This window comes from Mytilus californianus, unplaced genomic scaffold (genome assembly GCF_021869535.1).
Source record: "Mytilus californianus isolate M0D057914Y unplaced genomic scaffold, xbMytCali1.0.p SCAF_4, whole genome shotgun sequence".
In the NCBI taxonomy this organism is placed as follows: domain Eukaryota; kingdom Metazoa; phylum Mollusca; class Bivalvia; order Mytilida; family Mytilidae; genus Mytilus; species Mytilus californianus.
In genome coordinates this window covers 109,566,548-109,586,337 of record NW_026262690.1, presented here as the reverse complement: position 1 = coordinate 109,586,337, position 19,790 = coordinate 109,566,548, and the positions used below count along the sequence as shown (strand labels likewise).

The window sequence follows — 19,790 nt, the reverse complement described above, 5'->3', positions numbered from 1 at the left end:
CACATATTTCATAGATCTATGAAACAAAAACACATTTTGAATTATTAATTCAATTTTAAATGCATACAGTTATGGAACAGTTTGCTAGGTATTGCACAAAACTGTAATAGTTTGTATTGTTTTGACTTGTCGTAGGTGTGTAAGATGTAAGAGTAAAAAAAAGTAACATCACAAAAATACTGAACTCCGAGAAAAGTTCAATCGGAAAGTCCCTAATCACATGGCAAAATCAAATGACAAAACACACCAAACGAATGGACAACAACTGTCATATTCCTGACTTGGTACAGGCATTTTCATATGTAGAAAATGGTGGATTGAACTAAATAGTGACCAGTAGAAGCGAAAAGATCGGCATAACTTCTTCATTTGTTAATTAATATATAGTGAAGCCTACTGTAAGAAGCAACGAAACTTATTTGATTTCCTTTGTTATGCCTCAAGAAAAACATATAGAACTGATAGTTCATTGTCTGATATCACTGATGAAAACCATGACGAAGTACAAACAATAGAGTATATTTTGTCTGTATGCCATTTTACATACCTCTATTACCTGCTATGTGTGGGAGGTATCAGGAAGAGTTGAGATCTCACAAAACATGTTTAACTCCACCGCATTTTTGCGTCTGTCCCAAGTCAGGAGTCTTTGTTAGTTTTGTATGTTTTTTAATTTTAGTTCATTTATATGTTTTGGAGTTTATAGATATAGGAAGATGTGGTATGAGTGCCAATGAGACAACTCTCCATCCAAATAACAATTTATAAAAGTAAACCATTATTGGTCAAGGTACGGCCTTCAACACGAAGCCTTGGCTAACACCGAACAACAAGCTATAAAGGGCCCCAAAAATTACTAGTGTAAAACCATTCAAACAGGAAAACCAACGGTCTAATCTATATAAAAAAACGAGAAAAGAGTCTGACTTCCCTTTTCACTTAACTAGTAAACATTGTGTTAGGGGCTTGCTGAAGCCTGCCTCCGATTGCGGAATTTTCTCGCTGTGTTAGCCTTCGATGGTTTTCTGCTATTTGGTCTCTTAAACACATTCCATATTTCCATTCTCAATTGTATTTCAATACATATAGATCAAATTCTTCCGTTTCTTTGGCCATGACATTGTCAGTTCGTTTTCGACTTATAAGTTTGAATATATCTTAGTTACCTTTCGCCTGTCTATTGTTACGCTTGAAGAATTTGATCCTAACTATGTGGTGTTCGAATTCACAATCTTTATGATGTGAGGCCGATGATTCCTGAAGATAAACTGTTATAACAAATCGGCTACTGAGGTCGTGTAATAGATTTAAGAACAAAGATTTAATATAGTTTTAGTTTAAAGTATTTATAAGTAGACCGATGTTTTCAGGATACTGTCATGTAGTTAAATGGGCTAATGATCAAATGGAAAGATTTTGTCAAAACCAAATGTTTTTGAAGTTACCTGCATTATTAATAAATATAGATCATAAATCTAATTTAAAAAAAAAAATAAAGAAGAAACCAAAGATGATTGATGTTTTAAAGGGTGGTAAACACTTTTTGATAATTTCAAACGAGATTTCTCATGATCTGAATTAAGTAAGTGGAGTAAAATCTGGAAGGGGGAAGGTTTAATATACATATGAACCATTAACATCAGGCTGAATTTGTTTATTGCGAAGTTCATTACATTATACAATATTATTTACAATTATACGATACATATTCTATACTTATTGACAGGGTAAGATTTAAAAAGTAAGTTTATTGTCCCCCGAGGCGAAATTATTGACCTGAGGCGTAGCCGAGCTCAATAGTTGTATCCGGGGGGACAATCAACTTACAATTCCACGGATATCTAGCCATTAAGCGTTTTATTATACCGAAAGAGACAACAGACAATAAATGTTGGGGCTAAAGCTAATATTGTTATTTCGAAAGCAGAAACACAACCATACTGTTTAATCCTCTTGTTGCCGATGGGACGCATGTGTCTATACTGGTTGTACCGGAGGGACACGTTTGTCCATGTTTTAATTAATGCAAGCTTCTCATCATTGCTGTATCTCTTTTAAATAAAAGACCGATTATGAAACAGTGTAATATTTTTCTTCAACGGCTCCCAAATGCGACGGTCATTAATGCGTGACGTCATATATCAAATGACGCCATTGTTGGGCATTTGATATCCAATACGTCCAAAACTCATCATAGATACACTGTCGTATTTTCTGGTACAGCAAATTACAAACTTAAAAAACTACTGGCTGCAAGAGGGTAAACGTTTGCTTTTCTGAATGCTGAGGATACGTCCCACACTGACTTCAACCATAGATACAATAGATAAAAGCAACGTCCTAACTCCCTCGGTATTCTCAACATCCTCGAATCCCGAAGCTGCAGTTGAAATTCTGCGAAATATTATGACGCTTGCGTTCAAATAGTTTCATCGACGGAAAATAGTTGGAAATTATTGACCGGACAAATAGTTCAACACTTGCAATTTGAAAAATAGTGAAATTTTTTGTGTACTTATTCTATATAGAAAATGTTATAAATTATATACCTGATTGTGTAATTTGAATTTCTTTGTGTATATATACACAAAGAAATAAGTTAAGCACCCCTTGATATATTGCATTATAGTTTTTTACCAAAAATGTTAATTTGAATTTAAATATTGATTTTAACTAGACCAATGTACCTTTAAAAAGATGTGACCATGCAGGTGTGACAGGTCATTAAGATATCGACGTATCGTGCACGTGAACTATTACATGCCTCCTAAGCAAGATACAAAATGCAGTTTCCCCGCGCTACAAATTTTAGTATTAAAGTCCGGCGATTTGAAAATTTTATTCAAACTCTGTGAACATGGTACGAAGACGAATATCGGAGGCTCAAAGATGGCAGAGTATCGTCATTCGGTCATCAGGATTCTCTAATATAGCTATTGGACGTCAGATGGGCTACCATTATACTGAAGTCAGCAGGCTTGTGCGGAAACACATCCAAACAAATAACGTGAAAGACTTGCCAAGATCCGGTAGACCACTGGTGACATCGCAGCGTGAAGACAGGGCACTGCCACGCCTGATTAGACGAATGTCATTCACAACAAGTCCTATTCTTAAAAGAGAATGGTTACCTTATAGACAGCTATCAACCAGAACCTTGTGGAACCGGTTGAAATCAGCAGGACTAAAGTCAAAGAGGGTAATAAGACGTCAAATGTTAACTGACCGATATCAACCACTGTGTTTAGCATGGTGCTTAGCTCGTCGTGATTGGAACTTGAGGAACTGGCGCAAGATCCATTGGTCAGACGAAAGCCGGTTTCTTCTGCATGTTACAGATTGAAGATTGAGAGTTTGGAAACATAAAAGTACAACATATACCCCAAGGAAATCCAAGCAACTGTCCATTACGGTGGAGGCTCCGTGATGGTATGGGGTGCATCTCTCATGACTGCAAATTGGACTTGGTGACTATACGAGGAAACCTTATTGGTGATCAATACGTACATCAGAGACGTTCTTCAGCCAGTAGTTGTACCTCATTTTGATAACCACCCATTAGTTGCAAGACCTGTGTTTATGGATGACAACGCTAGGCCGCTTCGTTCAAGGGCGGTTCTCGCATTTCTTTAAGGCGAAGCAGTAACTGCTCTTCCATGGCCTGCCATGAGCCCGGATTTGAATCCGATAGAGCATATTTGGGACACGTTAGGCCGTCGGGTAGAGGCAGCCGAACCACCTGTACAAAATTTACGTCAGTTGGAAGCTGCATTGCACCGGGAATGGCGTAAAATACCACAGCAGGAAATCCGACGACTGACTGGAGGAATGAGACGCAGAGTTGAGGCCTGCATCCAATCACGTTGTGGTTTCAACCGATATTGAATATTGAACTATAAATATCGTTAACAGACTTACAATGAACGTTTTCTAAGTGAAATGACAATAGTGTTATGCAAAACGAACTCAGACGGTCAATACTAAAAATGGACATGTTTTAGTGTTCAAACTGGGCTTGTGGTTTTGTGACAATCTATTCAATAAATTATCATTTTTGTTGCAACTTCCTGTGTTTTTCTTAAAGCTAATGTTAGGTCCTAACAGGTTGCATTACTATTTTTGCTACCATTTGTTTCGGGATCCCATGATCCTTATTGTAATATTGGTCAATTCGATAAAACGTGAGGGTGCATAACTTTTTTCTTTGTGTATATTTATATTTCTAATTTATTCAAATATCCGTATTTTTATATATTTAACAGTTTAAAAACTTAATTACGAATGTGTTGTATTATGTGTTTTTGAATTGTAATATCATACTAAGCTAGACTGTAATCAAAAATACATGATGCTAAATTTAATCACTTCAAATTCTAACAGAGATCTTGATCTAGTATGTGATTGCAACGTTCCGTTTTGGTCCTGGGTAAAATCACAGTCGTTTTATGAAGATTTTGTCACCTGTTTGGATCGGGATAATGTTATACTGTCAAGTCTTCAAGAAAGTGATTTCGATAACTGTACCTGTAAGTATTCTGATGATAAAAAAAGAGCTCTCGGGAGAGAAAGACAATGATAATAAAAAAAATCGCTTATATTGAACAACATGTGTAATTTAAGCGTTTTGAATACAGTCATTTGACTTAATTACAAAAGACGTTACAATGAAAAAATATAGATGTGGTCATAAAAAACCAAAGAAGCGAACTATGTATATGATATGAGCAAAATGTGACCGTTTACAATTCTACTAATGCGTGTATCATGATTTGTTACTTGGATGGAGAGTTGTCTCATACCACATCTTCCTATATCTATCATGAAATAAATTTTACTGATAACACTTGATGAATCTTCACGTTGCGAGAGAAAAAGCTAGTTCTCTAATGTTTGTCTTATTTTCACATTTCTTGAGCGGTCTGAGAAAATATTTCTCATCACTAGTGAATTATCTGTTTTCAGCAAATGATTGGTCGAAATTTAATTATGACGTTAAATTTTCTTGATTTCTTCTGAATTTCCCTATTGTGACGTCCTGAAAAAAGGGGACCATGCCTTATGACGTCACATATAGAGAACACAACTTTCTGCAAATCTTTAAAAAAGGTAGGATAAAAATCATTTGAGAAACAGATTCAACCACTATAACTCATGTATTACGATATTTCTCCACTCTCAACAGTTAAATTTTAAATATTTAGAAAGCTCGGCAAGCCTCGCGCTTTAAATATTAAAATTTAACTGCCTCGAGTGGAGAAAAATATCGTTAAACACTTGTTGTTGCAGTGAAGGAATCTATATTTGCATATAAAGATGAAACAAATGGAGGCTGATAAGTATTTTTTTACATTAATAAAGAGGATCGTTATATTTTTTAGATATACGTTGAGGTGACTCGTAATTTGTGCAAACAAGAAATGAATATATCATTCAAACTAGTCTAGTATACACAAATATAACGCAAATTTCAAAAGAAAAATGAAGAAACATAGAAGAGCTATAACAACGATAGGCTTAGGAAATATATGTTCACTTTAAGTGCCAACAAAAACTGTGTTTTTGTGAATAAATACAATCCAAATCGTTGGCGTAAAACAAAAATAAAAGTAAATCTTCCGAAAACTGGATAATAATCCTTTTTTATGAAAGTTCACTTTTCCACAATTTCAGTTTTTATTGGATATTAATATATCTCCATCGATTTTTTCATTGAAATAATTGCTGCTTGTTGTTTCATTTGTTTTTATTTTTTGACATGGTCTTACATGTATATATCTCCTTGTTATACGCATATATCTTTGTAAGAGAAAAACCGTGTTTTTCGATGAAACCGGAAAAAAAAAACGATAAAAAAAATGATTTATTGTCATTAATGTTAACACGTCAATGTCGAAATATTTATGGCATCAAGTGACATAAAAAATGACTTTTATAACTAAAGTGTCAAGATAATTCCACAATATTCTTTAATTAGTATAATTAGCAGAAATATCAAAGGTGTTATCTTGGTTTTTTTTCAATCCAGTAAAGAAATAAGGGATCCTATCTTCCTCTTCCTGTATGTGTTTCTTATTGCCTATCTACAGTTGGTGTCTACTCAATTAACGGTTTTCACTGTAATTGACTAACATGTAAATTTGAAGAAAAAACGCGTCCTCAACCAAAACGTATAACAATTGGATCAAGTGATAAATGGTAGATTACACAAAAATAACAAATAAAAAGCACGACGCTAGGAACAGAACAGTATATTTCTTTTTAACAAAAGTGATCGGAGTACAATTGACAAAAGTACGTTAAGAACGCACAACTAATTGGTAACTTTTATTTATTTCTATAATTTTATTTTTTAGTTATTTGTCATGCCTTACCTACACGAAAACATTAGAATTGCATATTCCAATTCAAATTGTTATTTTTACACTTATCACAGACAAATCGTGTTATCCTGACTATTGTTCAAATGGTGGATCTTGTAGTCAAAACAGCTATGTTGATTTAGTATGCTCGTGCGTCGGCGGGTGGACTGGTACTACATGTACAGGTAAATGGAATATACACAGAATAGAAAGGTTATAAAATTGAAAATGGAAATGGGGAATACGTCAAAAAATACAACAATCCGACCAAAAAGGAGAAAACGGCCAAAGGCTACCGATGGGTATTCAACACAGCAAGAAAATCCCTCATCCGGTGTCAGGCTTCAGCTGGTCCTGAAACAAAAATGTGAACTAGTGACGGACGTCACACTAAACTTCAAAACATATAAATGAACTAAAATTGGTAAAAAAAAACATACAAGACTAAAAAAAACAGATACTCCTGACTTGCAAAAATGCGGCAGGGTTAAACAGGTTTTGTGAGATCTCAAACCTCTCCTAAGCCTCTATACCATGTTTCAGTGCTAATACCTATCAAACTCTGATGAAAATACAACTATTATCATTAAAACAAAACTAATATTTGGTGAATGCAAACTAAAAAAAGAACTGCATTATCCAATTGATACTGATATGATTTATTTATGATTAAAACAGACCATACTTTAACTTTATATAATATGTTATGGTCAATGCTTAGTGGATACAACATGTACAATAAGGTTATATCTTCAAAAGCAATTTGTAATTTAAAGAGCACGCTAAGCTTAACACGCATACCTTATTTATTGAATTATTTACAATTTCTTTAATCATAACTGTAAGGTGTGTATTGCACACCGGTGTTTGGTATGATATATTACTTGTACAATTCGGATGAGAATGAACTAAACAATTAAAAGAGGGTTTCCAGAGGCATGTATACAATCTACTATTGAAAGTAGGTTGGGTAAAGATAAGCCCTTAGCTCTATCGTTGAAATCAGTCAGATTTGTAAACGAAAACAAAAATATCAAAATCATCTTTATCTATATTAAAACTTCCCATTTATTGCTATCATAATGATTTTCAGTCTAAATGTAAATGTTTGCAAATTGCTTTGTTATAATATACGCATTTATTAACGTTACCTATATAGAAAGAGAGAATTTAATTTAATGTTGTCGAAGCTATATCAATGAAAAAATAACTGCTATTTAATTATTAAACACTGTTTTTGTATTTCAAGTGAATGTATTGCATAGTTTATGCTATTCTAATACTTTAAATTTCTTTTTATTACATCCAGGTCAAGTAACAATTGATAAATGTATTTATTTTCATCATCAGTAAAGAAAATTTAAACAATACATCAAGATCATAGTGTAACATCACAACAAAGAAAGACATACTATAAAATATCAAAATTCAAATGACAAAAGCAGGTGAATAAACACTGAACGAATCAATTTGATCAATGACGTATGTAAATACAATGTAAATAAAAATATTTTTATTCTTGTATTTCACAAGTATGGACATTATTGTGATTATGTGAAATAAAAAAAAACACAATACTTCATATACTATAACTTTTATTCAAATTATTTTCAATTTAAAAACTACAGCTCTAATGTGAAAAAGAAACGCGATCTACACCATAAGTGGAAATGATAAAGACAACAACAATATTATTTCAAGCTTGATCCATAAAACAAAACTATAGATTGATCAGCATGAATCCTCGAAATTAAGGTGCGCCAAACCTGTAAGAAGTTCATATTGCACTGATAGAAAAAGTTGGTGATAAGTCGGATTTTGTGACGTCACAACAGAGGAAACGTTGACGGAATTGTTGCTGCGACATAGCACATGTCCGTAGTCATCTGTGAAAAACCAATCATTATCGGTCATTCAAATTTACTATCCAGACAAGTAGTTCGTACATATTACTATCATAACCTCATTGCATTCATTTAAAATTATGGAAGTGTGATTTCCGTATTACGCTCAGTTTGAGTGTTGCTTGTTTTTTATTTTTATTATCTTTTTTTAGCTATATTGAAATCTTAAAGAATTTCGTTTATTCAGGTGTAGTTAACTTTAATATTTTGAAGTCTAGAGTTCACAGGTGAATTAACATTATGAAGAGTTTTGATTATTTTTCGATGATATCCTCTGAATTACGTGTTTAACCCCCCAAAAAATGGATCAATAACGTAGATCTAGGAATAAAAAGAAACAATTCCGACTTTGTGTTAACTATAAATCAATAAAGGCAACAGTAGTATACCGCTGTTCAAAAGTCATAAATCGATTGAGAGAAAACAAATTCAGGTTACAAACTAAAACTGAGGGAAACACATCATCGACAAGAGGAAAACAACGAAATACCAGAACACAGAAGTGTAAGAAAAAAACGACAACAATGCAACATACATAGAAACGAAATATAAGTTAACAATTGCCATATTCCTGACTTGATACAGGACATTTTAAGACAAAATGGTGGATTAAACCTGGTTTTTGTGGCTAGCCAAATCTCCGCGCTTTATGACAATGTTAAATATACCTCTATATAGTTATATACAAATATATATATATATAAATCAACATATATAGTTGCACTTGGATAGCATAACTTATGTCTTTTTATCTTGGTCAGTCTATATTTCTGTCAGAGATTACATAATAGATGAACCATTGTCCATGTATGTGCGATCATGTTATTTTAGGGCATTTAATGCCATATCTTTGTAATTTTAATGTTTGATAATATTTTTTCATGCTAAACTTCTACTATACAGACTTTTTTTTTTAATTTTAAATTTGAATTCCGCTTGTTAGAATACAGCAAAAAATTGAAAAAAGAATTGGAGGGTAACCATATTACATTTTAGATACAAGCTGTTGAAAGTCACTGAATGATTTGCCAATAATACAAAGAATATGAGGGGTTAAACGGTAGGTATGGTTATATTAGTAGCAATTAGTCCACAAATTGTTTTTTTTTAATTGATTTACGTTTAAAGGTGAATATTGGATCGATTGTTGCAAACGGAGTCCTTTGCAAACTTGTCAATTTTTAAGCTTAATCATGTGAAAGTTTTAAGCTTTAGCAGAAAATTAAAACAAAAAACAAAACAATCCGCAAAGTTATTAATGTGCACATCGAAAATGCCAGAACTTGTAACGGTATAGCTTTTTGTGACACACCGTTTGAAAACCGTGAGTGTGTATCTGTCATTTTGTAAATCAATACAAATATTCAAGTGTGTTCTAATGAAAGGAAAATATACAGACCAATTTTCAAAGGCATCCTCCAAGACACAAATAAAACTATAGCAAAATAAATGTACTGTAACCAAAATCCATGTTTTTTAATATCAAAAGTTACTTATGGGGTTTGATTTCGTCACGTTTAACATAGCTTTGACAGAAAAATGACATTTTTAATCGGTTTTAAAAAAGGAACTCAATGTTTCGTATGAACTTCTTTTTGTTTTTTTCTACATCTGTGGATGTATTTTTTCTTAAATTTAACCATCATCTTCTGAATCTCATCCTCACTATTTCCGGTGCTTTAAATATGAGATATTGCCTAAAATCTGGTCTACACCAAATCTTTATTTACTTTTTTACAGACAGGAACGCATTTTCTCGCATGACAGAAGCTAGCTATTTCCTTTTATGGGTAAACCGTCCATCAAGTGAAGGTTCTTAAACATATATCTACCGGCTTGTTAGCTGACTTCAGATGATGTGAGAACAACAATACGTAAAATACGAACACTATAAAATGGAAATGTTATAAAGGACGAACAACCAGAGCGTAAGACTATTTTCGAAATCAATGCATTTTGCTTTGCTATTTTTTAAATGAATAGAAATTTTTCATTCAAATTACAGTTTTGTAGTAGTATATTATGATTCCTGAGCATACAAATACATTTGATAGGTTTATCTATGTTTTATTTACAATAGTGCTTAATATCTACAGAAGAATATTTATTAAGGGGAAGTATAATCACTTTAATGAAAGACTTGGTAATTATAGATACAATATCTTTCAAAATGTAATATCAACGTCAACATTTGGGTTTGGACAATTTGCCTTCGTTGGTTGCATTTGGAACAAGGCAAAGATAAATTTGTTTGTCAGTAATCAAGTCCAGTTAATCTCAGAAAGTCATGTTACAAAACAACATTTGGACAAACTATAAACATCAGAAGAAGTTTGTTTTTTTCAAATTTCATGTTTTGTTTATATTATCAACAACAAAATAAAAGTCAACAAAATTACAATTGCCAGTACAAAGACAATTATTATAAACTGTATTGATGTTTGTGCTTAAACCAAATGAATGTGGCAATATATAATAAAACAAACCTAAACAACTCGCATAACTTAAGCATATTTACAATAGTGAATAAATTTAAGTGCTTCCAATTATTTCTTCATTAAAGGCATGTCTTCGTCTTTTCTTAATAAAAACATTAAATATTTAGCATTCTGTTTAAACAGTTGAAAATCCATAGTTTTTAATGCTTGGCATACGGGGTAAACAAAATGGTTGTCATGTGAATACTTTTTTCTAGTATTCACACTATTGTACATTTTTGTTTTGGAAAGACTACCCTTGTATATCTAAAGTTATCCTAGTAAAAGTGTATCCTTACTTCAACGTATTCTCTTTAAACATACTTTGAAAAACTTCGTGTAGATAACCTGTCCATAGATACCAAGTTAAAATCGTGTACGCCCGACGCGCGTTCTGTCTTCAAAAACGTATCGGTGACACTTGAATTAAAATATTGAAAAGACAAAATCAAGTTTTGTTTATATTCTTTAGAGTTTATTTACATGTTTCACTCTTAAAATTTACTCTTACTCGTATTGAGGGTACTTTTCTAATTATATTTTAATTTCATTTTTAGATAGTTTGATACATTACAAGCAACTTTCATCGAAAAATCAACTTGGTGTTAATTTCTGGATAAGCTGATTTGTTGATGTGCGAATACTTTTTTGATGTCCAAGGTAATATTATTAAAGAAAAGTACTATAAAAGATATTTAGGTTAAAGACAATCTTTCTTGAACAAATCACTCATTTATGCAATGATATGAATATCTTAAAAACCTTTATTGTTAACAGTCACACGAACCAAAACGTCTTCCTCGAATTTTCTCTTACTGCGATAGAAAAACGTCAAAGTTCATTACACATTGTTATACAGGATGTTTATATTGATAAATTCTAAAAATTCTCTTAATACTGCGCTTGTACATGTTGTATCCACCGAACAGGAAACTAAACTATTCCTATCTGCTCCTTAACAAATGTATAATTCAAATCTTAACCTTTAAACTGAAAAGATGAGGTTCTATGTGCACTTCCGAATCCCAGCATGGACTAATATCAATCAATCCATACAGTTATATAGGGCTTGTCTTGTCGCGTCAATTCAGACTTGACAAATAAGCAACAACGGCCAAGCTGATTGTATTCAACTTTAGATTCTGGGAGTATGCATCCCTTCATGCTTCTGCAGCTATGTTAACGATCAACTTTATCTGATAGATAACATTGTCTGATAGATACACATATTGACTTTAAAAGACCTTTATAAATATTTGTATTTAAGTGTTTTTAAACATGCTTAAAACCGCTGACTTAATCTTGAAGAGTTTGAACTCAGTTTTAGCTATGCAAATTTATCAATAATACGTCATTTGCAGGTGGTTTGAGATTTTCTTTTTACCACAACTATCCAGTATTTATTCAACCGATATTTTAATCTACTTTGAGTTCAAGATTTGCTTTAGATGCTATCAGAATTCCAAGCAAATCATCATGGCGTATGTTCAAATTTCGACGATATGATTTCAACTTTATCATTAGGAACCCTTAGACAATAATGATTGAAACGCAAACTCTACAACATCAACGGTTCTAGACGTCATATATTCTTTGTGTATAAGGCAATATTTCATAGTGTTTCAACTGTCATAACTTAAATGTATTTTGCAGTTAATCACTGGCGTATGAATCAACAGGCAAAGAGGGGGAGGGGGTTGTATCCTTAATTTGTAGCCCCAAAATTATAATGCAAATTTATAAAAAGTGTGATGGAGGCCATTGACCAACTGTTTGACTTCTAGACTACAGATGGTACTTTTACCTTTCTATTTGTACAATTACATTGGTTAAAACCAGTGTATTTACGTTGTAGAATACTAGTACTTATCTGTCGAATCAATGACAGCAGTAGTAATATGTTTACTATTCCCGATTGTTCGCTTTGCAATTCATATACTTTCGCATTGCTTTTTATGAGTTGGATTTAGAATGTTGCGGGCATAGTTCGAAGAACTAATAGTTGTGTGTTTACCTTTCTTGAAATTGCTATAAATTAGCCATAAAAATAACAAATCTTATAATACTAAGTGAAATCATCAGGAGATAAAGTAGAAGAGGAGCAGTAATAGGAATTACAAATTAACTTGAAGTGACGTTAAAGAGAAAAACTTTATTTTAAATGATGATGCTGCTACAAAATCGTTTCAATTAATGAAAATCACATTTTAGATAATGTACGACATTACATCATTGTACATCTTGCCGTGTTATACGTCAATGAAAGATTTTAATTGTTATCGTATAAAACATAATTGTATTACTCAATATCTTTTACAGAAAACGTATGACAGAGTTGGAGAACATTTGAAGTGCTTTTTGAAAGACACAGGAAACAAGACAATTGAAACTGTATTAAACCAAGAGGACCAAAGCTTCAACCATGCCAGATTTCAGACGAACGAGCCCTTTAAGCAATCAAAGCTTAAATCATCTGACAAAGATGAATCAATGTCTTGAAAGGACTCTAGTAGAAACATCATCAGAACCTTGTGACTTTTACGTTATTACTTTAGAATGTTATATTAACACTATCTGTAAACGTAGTTATATAATTTGAAAACTTTTAGTATATACTTGAAAAAGAGTATAAAAAGGTTAATAAATGGTAAAAATGTTGACAAAGAATAGAAAACAAACAAAAAAAAAAAAAAAAAAAAGAAAAGAGAAAAGAAAAAAAGAAAAAAGAAAAGAAAAAAACAGAAAAAAAAACAGAAAAAAAGATAAGAAAAGAGGAAAAGGAAAAGGAAAAGAAAATAGGAAAGGAAAAAAGGAAAAGAAAAGAACAGCTCAAATCTTGATAATCGGGAGGGTGGTGGGTAATGCAGCCAAGTGTTTTCTTGCCAGTCACCAGCCTGGATGAATGCAGAGTGACCATCTTAGTGTGAAAGTCAAGGATTTTAAACACCATGAAAAACTGTCTTTTAATCCTATAATCAAGGTTATCAATTCACAATAACAATTTCCTTCTACTAGTATCTAGAATATTTCAATTCGAAATGTCATTGATTTATCATGAATCGGAGTACCCTTCAGATTACAGGAGGAAGATGATTTTAACGTCCACGGTCACCATGAATAACTGCAAAACATCGATAACAAGTGGTTGTATTCGTGTATAATTCCAAACAATGTTCAAGGGCTGTTGGTAGGGAAATATAAGCAAAATTATAACTCAGTTAGATTGTAAAAGTATACAAATGTTTCATACCGACGTGATAATGCTTAAGAAAGAGAAGCCTCATATACAGTCCCTGTAACGTAAAAGTTAACACTTTTTTCATTCGGGAATCGTACGTACAGCGTTCGGGAATCGTTCGTATAGAGTTCGGTCATCGTTCGTACATCATTCGTATAGCGTCCGTACAACGTTCGGTCAGCGTTCGTTCATCGTTCGTTCATCGTATGGTAAATGTCATCGTTTAGGGTTTTGTATATCGTATGGTTCATGGTATCGTTAAGCGTTTTATTTGTCGTATGGTACATGGTATGGTTTAGCGTTTAGCGTTTCGTTTATCGTATGGTATATGATATCGTTAAGCGTTTCATCTATCGTATGGTATATCGTTTTGTTAAGCGTCTGATATATGTTAGGGTTTTATTTTAGAAAGTTATTTCAATTATTATTTTGAGTTAAAATAAATTAATATAAAAAGATGCAGGATAGAAAAAAAACAATTGAAAGTTGGTTGCGTACTTGTATATCCCAAACAACCAAACGGATGCCCCCACTTTGGCAAGTTTTGTTTTACTGCCAGCCGTAAGAAAACCTTTAGTGACCATATTTATATCCTTTTGTCACCTTTTGGACTATATTAGAGTGGAAAGATTGGATTGGAAACATTTCACTTGTTAATTAAAGCAAATAAGTTATCTTATTTACTATATATTTTGTTTCATACTAATTGCGTAGTTCTTGATGTCTTTTTGTAATTTTGAATCATTTCAAATTCGATCTTATAAAATGTTAAAAAAAAACTAACCTAAACAATACCCTTAGTTAATTGAAACGTGAACTATTTATTTACATAAAACATATTTAGTCGTAAAAATAGTATTGGTTGTAAACGTTTTATCTTGATTGAGAAACGTTTAGCAATGCAATAAACTTACTTTAAATGTACTATAACTTAACGTAGATTTCGAACTGTAAACCATTTCTTACCGATAGAAAAAAAAATCTGCAACTAATATCATTATAGAATACCCTGCTATATAAAACGAAGGGGAAACATTTCCTTACATCACATTTTGACATGAATAACATGAGACCAATTTGAAATACCGCGAATAAGTCTCTCTCTTTCTCTCTCTCTCCTCCATCAAATATTTCCTTGAAACAATAAATTATATATAATGTTCTATAAATGAGGCTTTATATGAGATACACGTTTTATATCTAAATGTATTTAAAAAAAAGACAAGACATCTATGGTATTTGTTCCCCTCAATGTCACAGTCTGATATAAACCGAAAATTGCCAGGGATATATAAAAATTCGTTGAAGACTTCTACACGTCGCTTGTGATTCCTGCTGTCGGTGTTAAAACTGTTATTTTGACTGTGAAAAGTGCTTAAGTACACGTATGAGTAAAATACAGAATTAAAAAAATAACTCTACCGTTTTTTATATTTCTTCTTTCTTATATTGTTCTGTGTACGAATACATGAAATATTTGTCACTGGACGTCATGCATGCAATCGATGATCAAATACAAATCTACAGTATTTATAAACATACTGCAATTGTATATATGAAAGAGACTAAATAATATAAATTTTAATTATTTTACGCATATTTGAAGGATCGAAATAATCAGTTCTACAAATGGTTGTTATTGAAAGACTTAAAATTTTACAAATATCACATGCCTCTATGAAATTTCATATCGACGCACCAAACTATTTCCTTTTATCGTGCATAGCTCATTTTCCGATTCACTTAAGGTTTTTAATGATCTTCTTACTTGTTCATTACATTCTAAAATTAAAATCCTACACAAATTGCCAAAACTTTTATTCTCAGGCTAGACAGCGTAAAAGATGAATACTGTTTTGTTAGTGTACACACGGTGTTTTGAAGGCCGATATCCAATTTCGCTGAAAAAGAATTAATTTGCGCCGCAAATTAATTACGCCAATTCTTTTTTTGTATCACTTTATTTTAAAAACTGCAGCATTCATTTGCGCCAATAAAACAAGCATTTAATTGCGCAAATGTTATAGACTTATTTGTTGTTCCTAGTGCACTAAGGAGGCTCTTTGCGGTATTTCTACTTGTTCACTAAGAACAAAATTTTGCACTAAGGACCAGTCCTGATGGAATGATAGAATTGACACAAAAAACATGGCATATAGAAGGAGACTTTCTAAAGGAACATAATTTCAAATTTTATAATCATATCTTTAGTAATTATAAATTTATTTAATGTTTTATCGACACGCGCCACCCTCCGTTGATTGTCACCTTTGTAATCAAGGAATTGTATATTTAAAAGGAATGGAAACGCGGCCGACTTCAAAGAAAATTGTATGATGCATCTCTGACTTGGGTTGTGTGTTAATTACATCCCGTCGCTCTAACTGGCTCATTACTTATCTGGCAGTAGTTATCGAACTTGGTCATTTAATCATTAAACGAAGTTACTTCTGAAAAACATTTTTTTTCTTGTACCTCCTCTTGATATTTCACGAAGGTATGCAACAATTAAGATCAATTAATAGATGAAATCTGACATTATACGAGTTTTTAAAAAGATTTAAGGTAATGTAAAAAGTTTAAAAAATAACTTTTCAATTTTGGAATATGACTGGTATAGAAAAGTATAAAGGAAGTACGTGAACAGATGAAGTATTTTATCTAGATAAAAGAACTTAGATAATAGGTGTTATAATAAACACCAGTATGGGATATCCAATTTGCATGTATAATCTATCATGTATCATTGATAAGCTAATTTTTTTCGTATATATATTTAGCAGGAACAGTGTATACTAACTATAGGCTGTCCCTGATTTAAGGTGTCAAAAAGAAATCACGCCGAGCTCACCTGTTAATAAATGCTAAATTGTGTCGTGATGCAATAATTTTTTTTAATTAGAAACAGTTAAAACTTTTCGACATTCGCATATTATTTATTTTAACACCGAAGGAATATTTTGCGACCTCTAAGACTACTGCTCTTCTAGAAAAAAGGAAGGAACTGTTTTGCTTTTAAGCTTGTGGTAATTTGCTGCAAAGCTTAATAATGGCATACTACAATACCAAACAACGAGTAAGTATAAAAATAGTATTTGACAAAAAAATAAATGATTAAAATCGTGTATAAAACGGCACAATCAATCCGAATCGGAAGTCTTATATACATTTCTTGCCTGTAATTTCCGACTTCGTCGGTGTGGAACTTGACTGAACAAAATGGCGTCAATGTGAACTATAAACATGGGATTTTGAAAAATCATAGCAAATTCGTTTTTATCACCATTTTCATAAAACCAACACTATGTGATAGAAAAAAGACTAAGCTTTTTAATTGTATGTCAATGTCACATCTATTTAAAGTAGTTATTTAACCCTTACCAGAATACGGCATGTTGGTGTATTTATTGACGCACTACTTAAAATTTTCAACATGTTTCGAAATAAAATCATTTACATTGTACCAATATCATTTAGCATTCGTAATTTATACCAAACTGTAGGAAAATATTCCTTCTTTAAAATGATATCTCATTTTCTCACTTTATTCTTTCTACTTTCCAATATTTAGAAGAAATCGTATTACACTCCCAGATTGAAAGACGTGTTTTGACAGAATAATGAAATTCAAAACTGAAATTTCGAAAAATCGTAGAAAATTCAGAAATGTTACCAGAAACTTTAAAAAATGGCATAATAAGGTTTCAGCTTCATAATGATCTCAACTATTTTGTTGTGTACTTCGTAGTTGCCGAGCTTTTAGAAAAAATCAAAACACTGTATTTTTGTTTTGTAATCTGGATGAAACTCGCTCAAGTTTCAAGACCGAGGTCTATTTTAATAAGAATTTTCATAATAAAATATTACAAACGTATGTTCGATGAGGCATTAAAATGACACCTAAGGCCTTAACTATTCACGGAATGGAAGTTTATTCTTGATTTTGGGTTTCTCTCTCCGTTATATCTTCTCTAGCAAGATGACCCCGTGAATTTAAAAGAATGATCTATATGACAGGAAATGGACCACCGTCATGATTCTTTATATTATTCATCATACTTCCGACCGAGTCAGACATGGATTATAGCTCTGCGGGTGCTCTGTGGGTATCCCGATTGATCTCGAGTCGCGTTTCCATTCCTTTTAAATATACAATTCCTTGGTGTAATCGATAGAAATTCATGTTCGTTCAACCTTGACCCGTTTTGAATCCGCTTGTATTTTAAATTAACATGTTTATGATATTTCAATTTTCTCTGATTTTTTTCGTCTGTTTGTTCTGAGACTACTATAAATTTTTTAGTTCAATGTAATAATGTTTGTTCTACTATTTTTTTTTTTTTCCTTTTAATTTCTCTTGGTTGTTGTAAACTTCACTTTTTTATAGTTCTCTAGTATTTTTTTATTAAAAAATATTTTAGAATGTATATACTTGTTTACCAGCACATTAGATACACATGTTCAAAGTATAACAATTTATTACATTTTTGATGAGCCTGCGACCTTTGTCGCAAAAGCGAGACGTATAGCGATCCTACATTCCGTCGTCGGCGTTGGCTTGCGACATCCACATACTCACTCTGTGGTTAAAGTTTTTGAAATTTGAATTACTTTCTTAAACTATCCAGGATTTCTACCAACAGAAGAATGTTTAAAATCATAAGATAGTATCCAGATGTAAAGTTTGGAAAAAAAATCCTGGTTATCTGTGTTTTACTTACATGTATAAACGGACTTTTTCTCTCAGTTAACATTACATTCATTCTGTGGTTAAAGTTTTTGAAATTTAAATATCCCGGATTTCTACCAAACTTGGATAGAAGCTTGTTTATGATCACAAGATAGTATCCAGAAGTAAATTTTGTAGAATAAATCGTATTTTATTTATAAATGGAGTTTTTCTGCCAGCTAACATTATTTTCACTCTGTGGTTAAAAGTTTTAAATTTTTAAAAAAACTTTCTTAAACTATCCTGGATTTGTACCAGTGGCACGCGCTGATTACAAAGTCATTTAACTTCAAAATAATAAAATCTATTCACACCAAACTTTATATTTATGAGTCATATACTCTTCTTTTATCCATGTTCTTTGTGGTCTTAAAACATCGTTTAGTGTCCTTAGTGCAACCACGTTGGTCTTAGTGCACTAAGAAGTCCTTTGCGGTATTTCTGCACACCGTTTTGATATTTAATTAATAACTGGATTCCCTCCTCCTAGCTATTTACGGGCTAGTTTCTGAGTGCTTAATGCATGTATGTGATCTTATTCACCATTCAAAATGATTGTGCACGAGTCATCTGTAAACAGCCTTGCAAAGCATGATTTAACAGCGCGCATTATGTTTCCATTTAATTTCTCCTTTTTCTATAATAAGTTCAAATGTTGCTTTATTACATGCACCTAGGTACGTATTTGTAAACTTATGTTATTACTTTATTTCATGTATCTTTTTTGTCTTCTTTTTTGGCTTCAATTACTTATTTTTTTTCTAATTGACTTATTCGTAAATCGAAAAACGCAGAAACCTAAATAGAATCATATGGCATTGAATGATTTCTCCAACTCAAAACCAGTTATAGATGCCTCTTAAATTTTATTTTTCTCGTTGGGTTGCTTGTCCATTGATTGACGTTTACGCCGTATTCTTTTTTTCGGTATTTGTAAAAAGCCGCTCATCGATCAATTTCACAAGAAATCTAATACTCGTAAGTCATGTACATTGAAGTTTAACTTGCTATCAATTTTTCGTATACGCACAAAGATAAAATAAATGAAACACTTTTAAGCTGTTTAAATCATGCAGTGAATTT

At 32.1% G+C, this 19,790-nt stretch overlaps 2 protein-coding genes across 12 annotated transcripts in view; one reads left to right on the top strand and one right to left on the bottom strand.

The window, feature by feature from the left end:
- Positions 1-13,444, top strand: part of LOC127739087 (leucine-rich repeat-containing protein 70-like) — a 48,904-nt gene extending 35,460 nt beyond the window's left edge. For all 8 annotated transcript variants that reach the window (XM_052250673.1, XM_052250680.1, XM_052250679.1 and 5 more), the window contains 5 exons: positions 4,381-4,526; positions 6,434-9,323; positions 10,004-10,191; positions 11,298-11,400; positions 13,060-13,444. In XM_052250673.1, the coding sequence (XP_052106633.1) occupies positions 4,381-4,526; positions 6,434-6,579 (292 nt within the window). In that variant the 3' untranslated portion in view covers positions 6,580-9,323; positions 10,004-10,191; positions 11,298-11,400; positions 13,060-13,444. The remainder of the gene's footprint in view (positions 1-4,380; positions 4,527-6,433; positions 9,324-10,003; positions 10,192-11,297; positions 11,401-13,059) is intronic.
- Positions 1-19,790, bottom strand: part of LOC127739083 (cytochrome P450 2C29-like) — a 480,581-nt gene that overhangs the window by 191,539 nt on the left and 269,252 nt on the right. The gene's annotated exons all lie outside the window — the stretch shown is intronic.